Raw genomic sequence first — 18,440 nt, forward strand, 5'->3', positions numbered from 1 at the left:
TGAAAGGGCATGGGAGTATTTAGGAAACTGCCAGCTGACTGATGTGGTTGGGTAGAGGAGATGCCTATATGGTGGGGTGTGTTTGTGTTGGGGAAGAAGGGTCCAGTGCTAGATGAGCTCACAAAGTTGGGGTCATGTTGAGAAGAATTTTGAATGCCATGGGTAACTTGCAAAGGAGTTAAAATTTTATCCTGTGTAGATGTGAAACCTCAAAGTTTTAAGCAGGATAGTAACATAATCAGATCTTTGCAGTAGTAGGTAGGAGATAGCAGGGGAGAGATGGGCTTGCTGGGGGCAGAGGAGCCAGGAGAGAACTTAAACCAGAACAGTGGTGTAGGGATGGAGCAGACAGGCATTTGAGAGTCCTTTTTAACAGAAGACCTGAATATACTTGATGATGGAAATGAGGGAGAGGAGTGAAATAGGGTTCTAGGCTGTGTTACTGGATCTGTAGAAATGAGAGAGAATAGAAGAGAGAGAAGGTTTGAGATGAAGATACTGTTTTTTACTTTGGTTATGATGCTCTTGAGAGGCTGGTCAGGAGATTTACCTAGAAAGACCCAGTAGGCAGCTGGAAAGATGAGATTTGCACATGAGAGAGATTAAAAATTTGATAAAGGTTAGGGGGCCATGAGGAGATAAGTGGAAACTGGAAACACCTGATTTTCCAGGGGCAGGTTGTAGAACAGGATGAATGGAGGGCTGAGGGTGCAACCTTGGGGATCGTAGATGTTTGATGGGAGGAAGAGGAGTGGGTGGAGGAGAAAGAATGGTGGAAGGAGAGACTGTGTTACAGACCCAAGAAGATGAGAGAGTTTTAGGAAGGAGGTCCAGACCCTCAGATGCCACACCAAAGACCAATAGGATGAACATAAGAAAATGCCATTGGAATGAGCAGTTGGGAGACCCCAGGTCTCCTGATTCCAGTCAAGTGGTGGTGGTGACAAGTCAGAATGTAGGGAGCAGGAGGCCTGGGTGCCAGGTGGAGCTGGCTGCCCACAGGCTGCCATTTCAAGATACAAGTGCAATGCAGTCTGGCTGGAAGGCTCTAGCGTTCAGTTTTAGATGCTTGTATTTCACAGATGATAGTCAACTTGCTTTGACCTCTTTGTATTTTAAAACTTTGTAATTCTCTGTCTCAGTTTATGTTCCCAGGGAATTTATTTCTTTGGGTTGTCTGAAGGTTTTATGGGCTCTCAAATCATTTTTCTTGCTGTCTTCCTTCCTGCCACCAGCCCTCTCCCAGCCTGCCTCTGGCTTCCTATCTCTTCCCACCTCCCACAGAGACACACGGACACAAACATCATTTTGTTGGGTAATTACATTGAAAGTGCCCAAACTCTTCATTCATGAGTTTCTGCTTCTGATGTTTTTAATTAGCTTTCCTGGAACAGGGAAGTATCTTCTAGTGGTTTCTATTTATTGCAAGAACAATAACAATTTATGCTAATCTACATCCCCTAAGAAGATCAGAGAGCTTTGTCTTTGGAAAGAAACCTTGAAGAAGGTAAATGAACATTGTGTATGGCTAAAGGAGGAAGGAGGTGAATTTGCACACTCAGGGAGGGTGGCAGCTCCCCAAGATGCTGGGTCTGACCCTCTGTTGCTGTCACCTTCCAGGCTGTGAGGCAGGCCCCTAGCCAGCAGTGTGTGTCAGTTCAGCTCCGTGTGTTGAAAGGGACCTCAGAGGGGTTATGAAACCTAAACATTCTTTCTTTACCCTCACCCAAGGAATGAGGACATTTTTTCCATTGCTTTTTAGAGAGAGTAGAAGGGGGAGGGAGGGAGGGAGAGACAGAGAGAGAGGAGAGAGAGAGGAGACAGAGAAACATCCATTGGTTGCCTCCCACACCTGCCCTGACCAGGGGTGGGGATTGGACCTGCAACCCAGGTATGTGCCCTTGACCGGGAATCAAACTGGTCACCCTCCAGTATACAGGCTGATGCTCTAACCACTAGACACACAGGCAAGGGCCTAAATATTCTTTTCTGTCCATTACTACCTGTGTGATTGAGCTTCAGTGTCTTCTGTGTAATGGTGGTGAGGGCAACTTCCTGTACACTTCTTGAGGTTGTTGAATTAAATTAATTGATTTGTGCCAAAGCCCTTTGTAAATATCTAGTGTTACACAACATCTGTTACCCTACAATTATTCACAGACTTTCTTTCTCCTTTAGGGAGGTAATGAGTAAAAGGGTTTATTAGATTTTTCCAATGTGACTATCCCAGCTAATGTCATTTAGTAGAACCAACACACTTTTAATTTACTTTTATTTTTTATTGTGTTAATATATGTATAAATAACATAAAATGTACCATTTTAACTATTTTTGAGTGTACAGTTTAGTGGCATTGAGTACATTCACATTGTTATGTAACTATCGGCACCATCCTCCTCTAAAATTTTTTTTATCTTATCAGAGACTCTCTACCCGTCGAACAATAACTCCCCTTTCCCCCTTCCCCAGCCCCTGGCAGCCACCATTCTACTTTCTGTCTATGAATTTGAGTACCTTAGGTACCTCATATATATAGGATTATACACTATTTGTCCTTTTGATATAAGGTCTTCAGGTTTCATTCATGTTGTAACCTGTGTCAGAATTCCGTTCCTTTTTATGGCTGAATATTCCATGAAAGCACATGTATTTCTCCTTTTATTCATTAATGGATATTTGGGTTGTTTCCATCTTTTGGTTATGGTTAATAATGCCAATAGGAACATAAGTATATAAATATCTGTTTGAGTCTTTGCTTTCAGTTTTGTTGGGTTATATCCAAAAGTGGAATTGCAGGCTGACTTTCAGTCTGAGATGATGGGACTATATAACTTTGGCTCTGTGACTTTACTTAGTACCCATTGATGGAGACTCCCGGAGTCATAAGGGGCACCCTTGGCCCTCTGGGGCCATCCCTGTGCCCTTTCACAGGTGCCTCATTTTCAAGCCCCCACATGCTTAGCTCACGAAGCCCTTCATGGATCTATGCCCCTTTGTCCTGCCCTCATCATGGGGTTGCAGATAGTCCATCTTTCCTGAAGTCAGGGACAAAGGTAGAGAACTCTTGATTCAGGTGCTGTTTTCTCTTGACCTCAGCTTCCTGCAGCAGCCACCAGCACTGGATCTGATGGCGACTTCTAGTCCCCTCTCATTATGTCATGGTCAAGGGGTTAGATTCACACAGAAACCTCACTTCCCACTCAGGAAGGTAATGATCCACAGAACAAGGAAGTACTTTTCCCTTATGGGCTCCTGATAGCTGCAGCTAAGCACAGGACCTCCTCTATTGGCCATAGTCTGTTACTGCTGCTGGCGGAAGTTGTGTCCTTTCACAGGATCATGAGGAAAGCGTTCCACGGACCCTCTTATGGGAGACTGTTTTATTGTAAGATTTATTCAGGTGGAAATAGAAGGCTGGCTGCCCCTTGGTTTCCAGTGTCTCATCTCTGTCTATCCCACCATAGAAATCTTGTCTTCATCAAGGCCAAAACAAAGACCACTGTCCAGAGTTTCTGTGTCATGTGAGAGCTTAGTTCGTTGGAGCCCTTGTGGTCAGCCATGGGCCCCAGGTGGCTGCTAGATCCGCATGGGCCCCAGGTGGCTGCTAGATCCGCATGGTTTGCAAACAAACCAGGACTAGTGCGTATTACTGGGGGGGGGGGGGGGGGGGAGGAAGGGCTTTGTTAGCTGCGATTATATTATCTTGAGCTTCAGAAGGAACAGGCACTCTTTTCAAACTAACCAATCAACTTCCCAAGCTTTCGCAGGCTTCTGATGGGTCCACTTCCTAAACAATCTATTACTTTCCCAGGCTAGACTGACAGGCCTCTGTGGTCATCATCTTCACTCCTATTGCTCATGCCTCATAGAAGCACCTCCCCCTGTGCCATCTTGACTTCTACTGCACATGTGCTTATCTCCCCCTGCTCTCCTGACAACCTATACCGGAGGGAGGGCTGCTTCCTGCATGGGGAAAGGGAGGGATATTAATCCCCTTGGTGGGGCAATGCTGCTGTCCCCTGGAGTGTGTGAAGCTGTAGCTTTCTGGTTAAACCGCCTTATTTTCCCTAGTTGATTATGCTTAATAATGTCTAACTCCCTTTGCTCCCTTTCTTTTTTAATATCTCGCTACCTAGCTAACATTACCATTCATACAGATCCTGAAGGGGCAGGAGTGTGAGTGGATGCAGAGTGGGGTCTGCCAGCAGTTCTCCATCAGAGCTCTGGCAGTTTGGTTGCCACTGCTAAAGGGCTTTTCTACCTTCTGGAAAATTGACTTAGTAAATCCAACAGACTCAGGAGAGAAGCCACTATGGTATCATCAGCATCAGGGACCCAAGTGGCAAATAGGGAAACTGAAAATGAATGCATGGGGTTCCTCACCCATGGTTTTAGGATCCTGGTCTTTCCTTACTGATCTTTCTTCTCTCCAACATAGTTCTTATTCTGCCTCCTGGAGGATAACAGGAGGGACCATGTACATAGTTGTCCGCAGTGTCTTTCATCTAAGAACCTTCACTCACTTTGAGATGAATCCTTCTGGGTCTGTCCGTGAGACAGAGCCAGGGGGAGGGACAGCTCCTGGGTTGGGGGGCTCCCTGAAGTCATACGAATTGGTCTTTTTGGGCAAAAGTTGTTGACAGTGACCAAGTGTTACTGGGAATATCCTATTACATATGTCACTCTGTGATAAACCTGTTGTGGGTTTTCATGTATTACTATTTCATAATTGCCCTTCTGGTTGGTTCCATGTGAGGCATGTGGTAGTGTGAGGGGAGAATCCTACTTGGCCGATTATTTGTGGATCTGGGTAGAACGCCTCGGGTCTGACATTTTCCACTTGGTTCTGCTGTGGAATGCCTGTCTTCTGCCCCTCAGGTTTATGTAATTAGATACAGACCTTGAAGATAGGCGGACTTCTCTCATGGGAGTTAATGTTCCAGTAGGAACGCTGTTCCAAACACTCAGTTAATTGTACTAAGTGGAGTGAATTTCTCTCACTGGAAAGGATTTAAAAAATATCTGTTTGCCTTCCTTTGGTCCATGACAGATGCATATCCCTTCAGATGGGGAAGGAGAGGGAGAGAAAAGTATGTTTTCCTTGCTTAGGCATCTCTTTGAGGTTGACTGAAGAACAAAGACCCCTAGGGCATGGGTATTGGGATGACAGTGGTCCTTCTAGTGGTTTCTTTTGATGCAGGAGGAGTTGTCTCTCATCATAACTGTGTAGAAGCCATGTTCATTGTCTCTCTGAGGATAGAAGAGAAAGTCTAGGGATAGAGAATGACTCAGTGGTTTGTGGTTTTCCTTGACCTGTGTGCACAGGTCCAAGTCAGTGAGATCTGGAATGGACAGTGGAGGAGCCTGTTTTTTGTTTCAGAGTCATTGGGGGATATTCTGCCCCCAGCCCAAGCACAGCATCCAGGCACTATCTGTGGGTAAATACAGGAGGTGGCAGGGGTGGGTGGGCAGGGGGACAAGGTGGCCAGTGAGGTACTGGCTCCAGGGCTCACTGACCACAGGGGACATCTCTGGAGACATGGGCTGTGTTGACTCAAGTCCTGGTTACATTTTCAGCTTATTGCTCTGCCCTTGCAGAGTTAAATTTATATTTTCAGGCTGGAAAGTCTCTCCCACTCAGGGCATCATTTGTGTCTTTGGCTGGTTTAATAAAGAAAGAAGCTGCTTATTGAAAACTTGCGTGCCCCTCCCTAGCAATTAATTAACTGGGTGCCAATAACACATGCTGCACTAACACACTGTTTTTTTAGTCACATCTTTACCTATCTGTGAGAATTAAAGTTTTTGAAGTGCTCTGAAATTTTCTTGGGATGAAAGGGCCTGTGAGGACTCTTAGAAATTTTAGTATGACTTCTGGTCTCCTTGGGTGTGGGGTGCTGACAGCTTCAGATGGACATGATCTTCCTCGGTAGGAACCTTGCTGGGAACTTCTCTGTTCCCAAGTGGCTGCTACAGTGTTGTTCTGCAGGGTGGCAGGTGTCACCAGAGGCACCCAAACCCATGTGGACAGCCATGTGTCCCTTCACATGAGGATACATTTGTGTGTGTATGTGTGTCTTTGCATAAAGAAGTTTGGTTGGGGGTGGTGCTGAGCAATAAAGTAACAGTAATGCTGGTGGTCATTTGCATCGCTGTTACTGCTCAAACTTTGGCAGTGGGATTAGAGGAGCCTTTGGAACCCCTAACTCCTGAATCTAAACCACTCTTTTTCTCCCTCTTTCTTTACAGTGGGGCATTTTCTGAAGTGGTTTTGGCTGAAGAGAAGGCAACTGGAAAGCTCTTTGCGGTGAAGTGCATCCCTAAGAAGGCACTGAAGGGCAAAGAAAGCAGCATAGAGAATGAGATAGCCGTTCTCAGAAAGTAAGTCCAGGAGGTATGGCCTTCTTCCCTGGCTGCCTTGGGATTATCCATGTCTAGTCCAAGGGAGGGAGAAGGCTGTGGGTGCTGGCCTCCCAGAGTTCAAAGAGGGTGATCAGGACTGGCAGGCGGGGGTCAGTGGACTCTGTCAGTGACGACTGACTGTGTTTTCTTTGAGAGCAATTTTCAACTATACGTAGTATGTCTTATAACATTTGCAGCAGTATTTGAGGTGGTTACTTTTTCCCAAGATCACAGCAGTCAAGTAGACTTGGTTTTGAACTCAGACCCTGACATGCATGCTAGCTGGTGACCTTGGGCCAGTCACTGAGCTCTGAGCTTCCTCTGAAATGAAGTGAATACCTTCTCCCTACATGTGGCCTGGGAATTTAGTGAGATGGTGCTTCACAAGTGTTTGTACAGCGCTTCCAGTAGCACCTGCTACATAGTAAGTGCTCAGTAAAGGGAAGCTGCCACCACACTGTTGCTAGTGTTGTTATTGTTGTTGCTTTATTTTATAAGGAGATGAAGCTCAGGGAATAGAGTCACTTGTTCAGTGCCTTGCAGAGCCTGGACTGCCAGCCCCACCAGTGTTATTTCCACTCTTTGACGGGTCTTCCACTTCCCGCCACACACATGGCACCCAGGAAGTTCCATACAGTTCACTATTTAAGTGTTTCACCTCTTCATTCAGTTTTATTTTTGCTCCCCATGTGTAATAGAACCAAATCAAGGTCTCATCTTTAGCATAATGGCACACACAGAACCATTCCAATGTGGCTGGACCCACTCAAAAGAGGACCTTTCATTAATGCAGTCCCCATCATGATTAAGCATCCCCTGTGCCTCGCAGGGTTTGGAGGAACACACCCTTATATGGCACCTGTTTTTGCCTATTTGGAGTGTATCTGAGCATTCTGCTATGAAATTTTAAAGAACTTCTATTAATAAAAGATGTTAGAAATATCCTTGAAATTTTTGGGGTTTGGAACCAGCATAGAGCATGAATCCTGTCCAGATAAGCAAAACAGAATGGGAACAAGCCTTGTAGGGCCTTAAAACAAAATGTCACCCCCACACATTCTTCCTGAGTAAGCCACCCTCCCATTCTTTCTTAGGGACCAACAGTGCCCTTTGAACGATGCTTTGCTCAATCAGTACAAACCCAGCGCCACCGAGGTTGTCGGGAGGGTTCGTCCTGTTCTGTATCACATGTGATGTGTATTCCAGAACAGATGGGTCTGAACAGTTCTTTAGTGTAAGGGTTTTACTTATTTGTTTGGTTGCTTGGATGGTTTCTAGGTTTCCTGGATTGTCTGTTAGGGACCCAGAGAGTTTCAGATTGCCCAGTGCAGGACTACATGAAATGACTCCATGGGAGAGAATTGTGGAAAACAAATTACATTAGTATCAAGCAGGAAAACATTATGTTAATGAAACATTTATTTAAATTGCTCGTTTTTCAGTATGAAATCAGCAGTTGGAGAGGAGGGTATTTGCTAGGTATTAAGTTGCTGCTGCATTGCAGATATTTGACATTTTAGATGAAATACTAGGTGGGCCCAGAGCCTTACAGAGGTTCTACTTTGGGCATGGGGCTGTCTTCTGCTAAATCAAGGATGCTTCCTTTATTTTTATGTGACTTCTTCATTGGCTTAGAAGCCACAAATCCAAGGAAGTCAGTTTTCATTCCCAGTGTTATTTTTCATCTATATGGCAGGGGACATGGAGGTAGACTTCATATGTGATGTTGGCTTATGCCACAGTCATTCTGCTTTAGTTAGTGTCTCCACCCTGCGCCTCACGTGAATAATCGTCACTGCCAGGAGAAGGAGCTTAAAACAGCGAGGGCTAGGGACTGGGAATAACTCATTTTGATAGTTTCACACTATCAGCTTTTGGAATATCTTGAAACATGACTCGTCTTTCAGGAATACAGAACAGAGAAATGATTTCTCAGGGGATAAGAAGGTGATATATCGCCAGAATTCGTTTATTTTTTGGTCCTCTACAAATGACTCGCATGTGGACTAAGAGGCAGTTCCGCATCATAAGCAGCTGAAAGCAAAGGATCAGAGTTGTAAAGAATCTCAGTTGTTGGAACGCCGTCATTGAAACATTCATTCATTTAACCAATATTTATTCAATTCCTATGCATCAGCAGCCTTGCTAGACACTGAGGTTATAAGATAAAATACAATCCTTGCTCTTGGGAATTCATAGTTGTTACTAAATAAGTGCCATAACAGATGCTGTGAGAGAGGTTTGATCAGGGTCTCAAGCGCAGAGCTGTCCAGTTTTTTCCTTTTGGGTGAGAGTGAGGAAAGGTTTTGTGGAGGAGGTGGGCCCAGAAAATGAGAATATTTTGCTGGGAGCAGAAAGGCAGAGGGACATTCCACCAGAAGGAACAGTCCAAACAGAGGTAAGTAGATGGGAGGCAGGCTGGTGTGCTGGGAACTCCAATTAGCTAGCTCATCAGACTGGAGCAGAGGGTTCAAGGTGAGGTGGAGGAGACCTGAGGTTGGAGAGGTCAGATTGGGGGGGATTGTTTACCCCACTTTGACCTTGAATGTCACTCTGTAGACTGTAGGGAGCCAGTGAAAGTTTTTAATGAGAGGGACAGTGTGATCAGGATTGTTTCATAAAGATTACTGTGGCAGAACATAGAAGGACAGATTGGAGGGGGCAAGACTCAGTATAGGGGGAGCAGTTAGGAAGCCACTGGTGGAGTCCTATTTAAATAGAAGCTATGGGTTGAGATAGAAGAGACAAATATGAGTGTGTGCGCAAAATCGAATCTCTAAGACTTAGGGATTTGGAAGCAGTGGAGAGACAGTTGAGGGGAGATAGGATTCTAGAATAACTACCAGGTTTCCGATTGGATAACTGGGTGGATAATGATCTTATTAACTGAGATAAAACATACAAAATAGGAGGGCAAGTGATGAGTTCTGATGTAGGCAGGCTGAGTTTTAGGGTTTTTAAGATGGCCAGGTGGAGATGACCAGTTGACTATGGCGGTCTGGAACTCAGCTGTGATCTAGGCTTGCTAGATGTTTAAGTTTTTGGAAACAACATAAAAAAAATTATTTGGTACTTTCCATTATAGATAGGGTTCCAGATACCTGCTTTGTTCCAAATTCTGCCATATACCCTGGTCATTTGTATATTTCCATGCTATTTTTCACCCAGGTAGGCCAATCTGAGAGACTGCTTGCCCTCCTATGTGCTGAATTTATTGCAGGATGAGAGATTTATGTATTTCATGGGCTTAAAGTAATTAGCTAATGTATCCTTAAGGATGTCTTTATACTTGTTCTGAAAATAGTTCCAAAATGAATCTTCTTCTTGATAAGTAGATATTAAACCAAGCTCAGAGGGAATCAGAAGTGGTAGGCATCGTGGAGGGCAGGTGCTGTGCAGCAGAGAGCTGCTGGTCTGACTTTGGCATTCGGGGGCAGGATCTATATATTTCAGTACAAGCATTCTCAGCAGAATGGTTAGCTCTGGTCCCAGGGATGGAGTATTTTATGCACTAGGGACTGTCACATTATCAGTGTCATATGCCTTAGTTAAATTATAGAGCTTATAGCCCTAGCTGGTTTGACTCATTGCTTAGAGCGTCGGTCCGCGGACTGAAGGGTCCTGGGTTAGATTCTGGCTGAGGGCTCATACCTCAGTTTGTAGGCTCAGTCCCCGGCTCTGGTTGGGGTGTGAGCAGGAGGCAACCAACTGAGGTGTCTGCCTCACATTGATGTTTCTCTCCCTCTCCCTTCCGCACTCTCTGAAAAGCAATGGAAAAAATAGCCTCGGGTGAGGATTAAAAAAATTATAGAGCTTATAGTTTCTGTGCTATTTTTTATTTAGAGGGCAGACTCTATCCAAATCTAATTTTAAGACAACACATATAACATTTTTTGAGACCTAGAAAGGCAAATATATAAACAGTCTGTATTTAAGTGAGAGATGAAGAGAGAAGGAAATGCATAAAGCTGGAAAATGGGAGATGAGAGAAGTAACACAAGTGAATCTAGAGTAGCTATTTTCCTAATAGTTGGGGAGACTGAGGCTCAGACTGGTGAGACTGTCTGCATGACACATGGCACCAGAATTCAACACCCCGTTCTAATGGTTACCTTGTAGGCTGCAGAGGTTATCTTCCCCAGAAAAGGGGCCTGGGTAGGAACTACTTTTAAATTGTGTGCTCTCCACCTGAGTACACGGGAGTCTCAGCTGATGCTCTCTGCCCTTTTCTCTCTAAATCAGTGGTTCTCAGCCCTGGTTGCATATTAAAACCATCTGGGATGCTTTTCAGAACATCCTGATGCCCAGGCCCCATCCTAGACCAGTTGAGGTAGAATTGGAAGTTCTGGTGGGCACTGGAAATTTTACAAAGCAACCTCCCCCTCAATGATCCCCCCCTGTAACCTCTCCCCGCTGCTGTGATTCCAGCACGTGGTCAGATCAGTGCTGAGAACAGCTCGCTAAGGCCCTTGCCTCTTGGTCTCACCGCCCAGGGAGTGAAGCTGCTCTTCATGTGTCCAGGGTGTAGAAAGATGTGTACACACACAAACACACCAGATATGTTTCCTTTAGGTGAGAGGTTCCATTTAAAGGAGCTGCGCTTCATTGTCAGAAAGGGGGATTGGCTTGAGCCCACCATCCCATCAGAGGGGCAAAGGCACCAGCCACAGGCTGAGTCAAGAGCTAGAACCAGGCTCTTTGAGGCTGGCATTGGGGTTGGTCAAGTCAGCATGACTAGGTGCTGAGCCCACTATCAGAAGGGAGTCAGAGCTGCTGAAGGTAGCTGAATCCAAAGCCCAGGATTGCATGTGGCCCGGGTCAGCATGATGGTAGGAAGTGTGGTGGGGCTTGGCTTTCTAGAGGGAGAATGAATCAAACACCTTACCCAGATGAGAGCAGGACTTCAGAGGCCTGGGTGTTTCTTGCAGTAGTAACTTGGTTCTCTGGTTCTCTTAGACTAGACATGCTTCTCTCAGTGCAGACCGACTAGAGGGAAGGCAACTTTAGCACCCAAAGAAGAGGACAGCTGGTTTTGTATTAAGTTACAGCCTTCAGAGAAAGACTTCTCTGTAGATGAGCTCATTTAAAGCTGGCTTACTTCAGCTCTCTCAGCTTTGTTCTGATGGCAGGCTGGCCCGGTTCACTTGTTGAAGTCACTGCCAAGTGCCAGTTTATTGTGTATGTTAGAGAAACATACGCTTCAATAGAAATTCATCGACTCAGGGTGAACAAAACCACTTTTCAATGACTGAATGAAAATGGCTGAGCTGGTAAAGCTGATACTTGAGTTTCTCAGGCACCAATACAGCTGTTTAAGGATCTATCTGACCTGCCTAGAAGACAGCGTTCTAACATAGAGACCTTTTGTCTTGAAAGCTAGTTTTGGAATTAAGGACACAGGCAGGAAGTGTGCAGTATAATGGTTAGAGGCCATAAGATAACAGATAGGGAGGCAAGTGTATATTTTACAATCCTAGAACCCTTACTGCAGGTTTCCTTTATTTTGAGAAAAAAACCATGCAATTCAAGTAAAACAGGGTTGCGAGATACAGTAAGTTATCTGATGGTGGTTTTTGTTGTCATTGTGTGTATGATCAAAGTCAGTCTTGCCATGCTTGGAACATGCATGTGTGGGTGTGTTTGCTGAAGGACACCAGGCCCCCTGGAATGTTGCCACAACCCTTCTGGACCTGTTTAAACCAGGCTCTAATATGAAAGCCTCAAATCACAGAGAAGGGCGACATGCTTCTTTGTGGCTCTCCCGGAGACCTGACTTCAGTCTTGCCTGAGTTGGGGTACTTCCTCGTCTTTAGCTCCGCACCTCTATTTCTGGGATCCCTGTGGATCTGACTCCTAGGTAAGGAGCCTCTCCCTGCCAGGCAAACAGTAAACTCAACTTTGCTCAGCCACCGTTGGTGGTTCTGTTTATTTCATATTAACAGTGTGTGTGTATGTAAGGAATAAAATGGGTCTGATGCCAGTGCAGCTTTACAGCCAGAGAGGATACAGTTGGTGCTTTCAGGAGGCCTTCCTGTGGTGCTTTGTCCACAGCAGATAGTCCAGGAATATTATTAATCTGATTTGAGACCCAGAATCAGTGCACTTTTATTCGTTCTATTGGTTGCTTGGTCATTGCTTACAGAACTCCAGGAATGGTAGAAAAATAGAATTGTTGGCATCCCTTCCTACAAAATGGGGACGTTTAAATTAGCCTGAGCAGGCATGTGGGCTTATCTATCTGGTGACCACAAACCTCTGGAGCCCCTTGTGGTAAGTGTGGAAGTTTGTGTGCCTCCCTGTCTTCAGTCCTGGCTCCCACAACATGATAGAAATGGGTGTGTAAATGCACGTCTGATGTTGACCGTCTCAGCCTTCATTGCCGAAAGTCACCTGCTTGATGGAATTCACACTCCTTTGAAACGAGCCCTTGCTTTGTGATCTTGCTGTCTAGTGTTCACCTCCTCACCCCTATACCCCATGTTTCAGTTTTGTTCCTCCCAAAGGAACAGATGAATCCTGAGCAGATGATTCAGGCCTCTGCCTCTCCCACCCTCTCCTTCCTGCTTCAACAGGCTAAGCCTCAGTTTGAGATACCCCCTCCAGGAATCCCCCTTGATTGTCCCTGCCTGGGTGACCGCATGGCACCAAGTTTACCTCTTTCCCTCCTGACTCTGCTGCGAGGTCTACTTCCAGAGATTGTAGATTTCCTGAATCTAGTCCTGACAGCGCTAAAGGCAGATGGTGAGCATGGACCCCAGGGGTGGGTGAGGGGATCATGTGATAGTAAGGAGGTGAGGAGCACTGGGCTTGGGCACTGACTAAGCAAGGAGGCGTTAGCATAAAGAAGAAATCCATGCTGACTTCCAGTGCTCTCTGGCTGTGGCGACCCAGGGGATGGTGAGTCCATCAGCCAGTATGGGGTGTTCTAGAAGAGGAGGCCATGTGTGAGGGGAAGATGGTTCTCCCATGGCAACAGAGCGGACTTAAACCTAGTCTGGCTGTTCCTACCACCTTTTATGCTATATATATGCCTCTGTAGATATTTAGAGTAGTTGAAGAAACAGTGTGTTTTATCACACTTCTAGAAAGAGTGCCAGTTATTTGCATGCTTGTCTCCATGTGCTGTCTCTCATCTAATCTGCCTGTGTGTGGGGGGAGTTCAGTCCTTGTGTGGATTACTTGGTGGTTTAAATTCCTCTAATAATATATCTTGACAAATGTTTTTCCCTCCTATGAATTACTTACCTAGTGATTTATACAAATTTCACTTAAGTAATTCCAACAGAAGTTTATATATATATTTTATAGCCTAATATTCCTAAAAAGTCAGAATAGCTTAGATGGGAGGATCACACATGAAAGAATAAGTATAGGGAGTCCTGAGTTGGCAAATACAGAAAAAGAAATAAATATATACCAAATGTTTCTGTTTCTTTTCTGTTAAACTTTAGGTTGTGTCAATTCTATTTTCTACCTGGTTTTGGCATTATTTATATGTGTAGATAAATGATTTCAGTGAAGTTTTATTTATGACTCATTATCTAGTTTAAACTATATGTAATTTGATGAATAAATTTTATTTTACAAACTTCAAGTCCAGGGTTATCATTTGGGTGGTTTATACAGTTACCATTTTAAGGCTGTGTAACTGACTTTCCTCCCCAAAGTCAGCTTAAAATTGAGGTCAGATCTTAAGTAACTGGTCTGAAGTTTTTAGGAAATATACCATGAATGGAATAATTTCTAAAATAATAGTTGCATGGAATTTGATAAATGGGATCCATTTTTAACCATTTGCATTTTTCTTTCATAAATATTTCAAAAATAGTGTTTATTATATGATTCAGACATGTAGTAGATATCACTGGGGAATGCAAATACATGTAAAGATATTTGTAAACAAATACAGTGTTGTGATAGATGTGTTTTCATTCTTGTGAAGGCTGCAGGACTGATGTGCTAAATATACACACATATAAATGTGCATATATTACACACAATATATGCATATACAGATATACATATATGTACATACATGTGTATATACACACATAGACACATTTTAAATACATTTCAGTTATTTTAGGTCTTGCCACTGAAGATCGAAAAATTCTTTTTGCTTTATTTACTAAATATGTCCTCATGCTGTCAAAAATCTGCTAATTACCTAAATAAGATAATAAGGCATATGAAAAACCTTTAAAATGTTCAAGTGTTAGGGGTTATGCAGATCTTAGGCATTACCCCTCTCATCATACTCTCTCTGTGGAGAGGTAAGTACAGAAACTGCTCTCTATTTTATAGGAGGAGAAACTGAGGCACAGAGTGTTGTTTGGGTGAGTGATGGAGCTGGGGAGGCGGCAGAGAGCTTCTTATTTGCAGAGCTGTTCTTTGTCTTTTAGGGTGCCCAGCCTTCCCTTCTATTAGGAAATGCTGTCGGAACTTTGGACCCTCTTAGAACAATGATAGGAATCCGAAATCATATGCTTCCCAATGAATAGTAAGAAATAGTTGCCATTACATCCCAATAGATGTCAGTAGATATTAATAGATGGATTGAAACAGGTGTTAATTAAGTAAATTGATAGACACAACTCTAAAATCTGAATTCAGTCTTTTGTCCCAACTTAGTCACCAGAAATCTACAGCAGTTTTTAATCCTTTGAGATTTTAAGTACAGATATTCTCACTTTGTCATAATTTAGAAACTAACTGGGACTCCTACTACAAGCATTGTTTTATGTAATCTTCACAATAAAGCTATGAAGTGGATATTATTATCCACATTTACAGACGAGGAACTGTGACTTATGTAAGAAATGTTCAAAGGCCACATAAGTAGTAACAGGTAGAGCAGGAAGTCAGACCCAGGCCTCTCTTTTCCATTATGATTTGTTCCTTCTGGTGTCTCCATGTTGTCCCTTTAAGACAGGGCCAGGGAGTCTTGATGTAGGCAACAGCCCACTGCATATCGGGGTGCTCAGTAATGGCAAAAGAACAAATCTCTAGTTGTCTCTTGTTTAGTGCCATTAGAGAGGCAGTGTAAAATATTGGTGAGGACCTGAGAACCAGCCTGCCTGTTTTCCTCTGACTGCACCGCTTAGAAGCTGTGTTACCTTAGACAAATCATTTCAACTCTGTGCCTCCATTGCCAGGAAGATGGGGGATGATACCAGTACCTGCATCACATAGTTGCTGTAGGGATTAGGGAAGTAATGCATTAAACAGCGCCTGGCACATAGCATGCGCTCTCCAAATGTTTGCTGTTTATATTATTGTACGTGTCCTGGGGACGTCTTGTCAGACAGTGGGAAAGGGGAGAAGCTGCCTTCCCGGAAGTCAGTCACACACATATTGCCTCTTTGCAGGGTGCCCTGCCGGGGCCCAGGGAAACCCTGCTGGCAGAGTACGCAGTGCCAGCAGCAGTGAGGTGACTGGCCTCCATCCAGCGGAGAGAGAACCGCAGTGATAATACCCAGTGTAGCTGCAGAGTTGTCAAGAATCTATCAGCTCTACTGTTTTTCTTGCTGAAGAAAAACTATGACAAGTTCTACTCTTCTTGTCTGTCTTGCTGTCTGCATTCCCTAACATTAGAATCACAGAGCATTAGCACAGAAGGAGCTTAGGGATCTTGGCCCAGCTCTCTTGATTTCCAGATGAAGAAAGAGGTTACGTGACTGGTCCAAGGTCACAGACCTAGCTCTGGTGGACATGCAGCCAGAACTATGGTTCCTGCCTCCTGATTCAGGATTCTTTCCACATAACCATGTTGGCTCTCTTGCACAGCATCCCTCAGGAGAGTGCAAGAAAATGACTCTTCCTCATGTTTACAAGACCCTTTGGTATGTGTGGAAGGGAGAAAAGACTCTACTGGGTAGCTTGGCCAGATTCCAGGATGGGATATTGAATCTGTTTCCAACATTCCCCTGGTGATTCAATTAGACCTGCTGCTGTTTCCTGCCCCCTGTCCTGAGGATGTAGCATTGCTGCAGGCTGTGCTTGCTCCGTGTCTCTGGTAATCTGGAATTCACCGGAAAGGAGCTCAGGCCAGCCTCACTTAGGGCCTGTGTTAAAGATCAGCACTGGAAGTCTTATTCCATTTCAGGTGCGTTTGATGACGCCAGTTTCTTGTCAATAGAATGGAGACAGCACTTCTCAGAGGTGCAGTAGGAAGAAGCCAGCTACAGACTGGAATAATTTAGAAAATATGGAAAGTGCTACTCTGGGGAGAGGTTATAATCCCGGAAGACATTTTCCACTCTCCGTACCCAGCTGCCGACCAGGGAGGTATGCTGGACACCTGAGTGCTGCTCCTGTCCCTCCTTGGCTCTTTGTGATCCTGTGTCTTCTCTGTGCCTTCCTGGGATATTCTAGAAACACAGGCTGGGGGCGGGGAGAGAGGGGGCGGCTGCCTTCTCATGCACTCCCAGGGACATCAGAGTAGGTTTGAGGGACATTGGGTCATCCTGAGGGTGGCCAGGGTAGGGAAGCCACTGAGCAGAAGAGCCTGAGGTGACCACTGAGAAAAGGTACCATTTGTGAAATAAAGCCACCTATTCAAGAAGCCCCAGAATTGTCCTCAATAACTTTTTCCTGAGTATAAAAGTAAACTTAAAGAAGTTTTCATTCAAGCATTAGATAGTCTTTCTAGTGAGTCTCCTTGCTGGGGAACAAAGGGATAATGTAGCCATTTCTTTAAAATGAATGCTTTCCTGGATCAGGTTAAGTTTGTTTGTTTGAATTGTATTACCACAAATCCAAACTGGGATTCCCTAGCTGTGAAGTCTTGTGTGTTATTGTGTTCATTTGTTTATTTGTTGTTTGTTTAATTCCAGTATTACTCCCTCTAGGACAAAGCAATTTGATACAGTCACTGGGAGGGTGGCCCAAAGGATGATAGAGTGCAGGTGTAGTGCAGTGCCTCAGGTTTTGGGCCAGTGTTAGTGATATCTCATATAACATTAAAACTTGGGAGGCAAATTCATTTGTGGTTCATCTTGTTTAACTGCATAAAGGACCCATTTTCTATTGGATTTAGGACATAGCACATTGTAAATGGGCCCTGGGAACTTCCCACCTGTTTTTACTCAGGTTTTCTTTAAAGCTGTCAATAGAATGGTTGAAACTTTGATTGACTTGTCCTTGGGCCCAGAGTGAGTTTCTTTTTTTTCCTTGTACTGCTTATTTCTTTAAAAAAATTTTTTTTAAATTGATTTCAGAGAGGAAGGGAGAGGAAAAGAGAGAGAAACATCAGTGATAAGAGTCATTGATTGGCTGCCTTTTACATGCCCCCACTGCGGATGGAGCCCACAACCCGGGCATGTGCCCTGACCAGGAATCGAATCTTGATCTCCTGGATCCTAGGTCGATGCTAAACTGCTGAGCCATGCTAGCTGGGCACAGTATTTCTTAAAACCTTGTAGAAGATTGTAGGAATAATAATAGGAATAAGTCAGTAAGCTAAATTTGATCCACCAACAGTATCATGAATAAGTACCTTATTGTCACAGAAAAAAAAGTGCTCGTTGATATAATTTCCTGGAGAAATATGGCAAGTTGTTTTTATTTTATAAAACATAGTCATTTAATTAAGTGACACAGTATTTCATTATGCAGACATGGATACTATAGCTCATTTAGGCAGTTTGGGGACAGTCCTTATTAAGTTTATTATTAAGTCTATTATCCAGTTAATATAACTTTCCCAAAAAGATAATATCCTTCTTTAAAAAATAATTTTGAATGAGTGTTTTTCTCTTTATAATGACCAGTGTTAAGCAGTATAGTGCAAACTTCTGAGTGGAACTCTGTTCTGAAGAAACTGCTTACACAAGAATTATGCCTGAAATATCCAGTTTATTGCTGAGTCAGAAGAATAGATGGCAGCTAGACTTTTCAGAGTATATAGTATTTCAGACTCCTGTGTTCTCTGTACTCGAGTTTAGTTAGTGTGGACATTTTATCTCCTTTTGCAGTAATGAGCTGCATTCACTTACTTGCATAAAGCATAATTTTTAAAATGAAATAGCCAGTAATAT

At 44.0% G+C, this 18,440-nt stretch overlaps 1 protein-coding gene across 1 annotated transcript in view; it reads left to right on the forward strand.

The window, feature by feature from the left end:
- Positions 1-18,440, forward strand: part of CAMK1D (calcium/calmodulin dependent protein kinase ID) — a 371,797-nt gene that overhangs the window by 130,821 nt on the left and 222,536 nt on the right. The window contains exon 2 of the mRNA XM_081129205.1: positions 6,250-6,381. Coding sequence (XP_080985331.1) covers positions 6,250-6,381 — 132 coding nt within the window. The remainder of the gene's footprint in view (positions 1-6,249; positions 6,382-18,440) is intronic.

Source organism: Miniopterus schreibersii (genome assembly GCF_964146895.1).
Source record: "Miniopterus schreibersii genome assembly, chromosome: 1".
Taxonomy (NCBI): domain Eukaryota; kingdom Metazoa; phylum Chordata; class Mammalia; order Chiroptera; family Miniopteridae; genus Miniopterus; species Miniopterus schreibersii.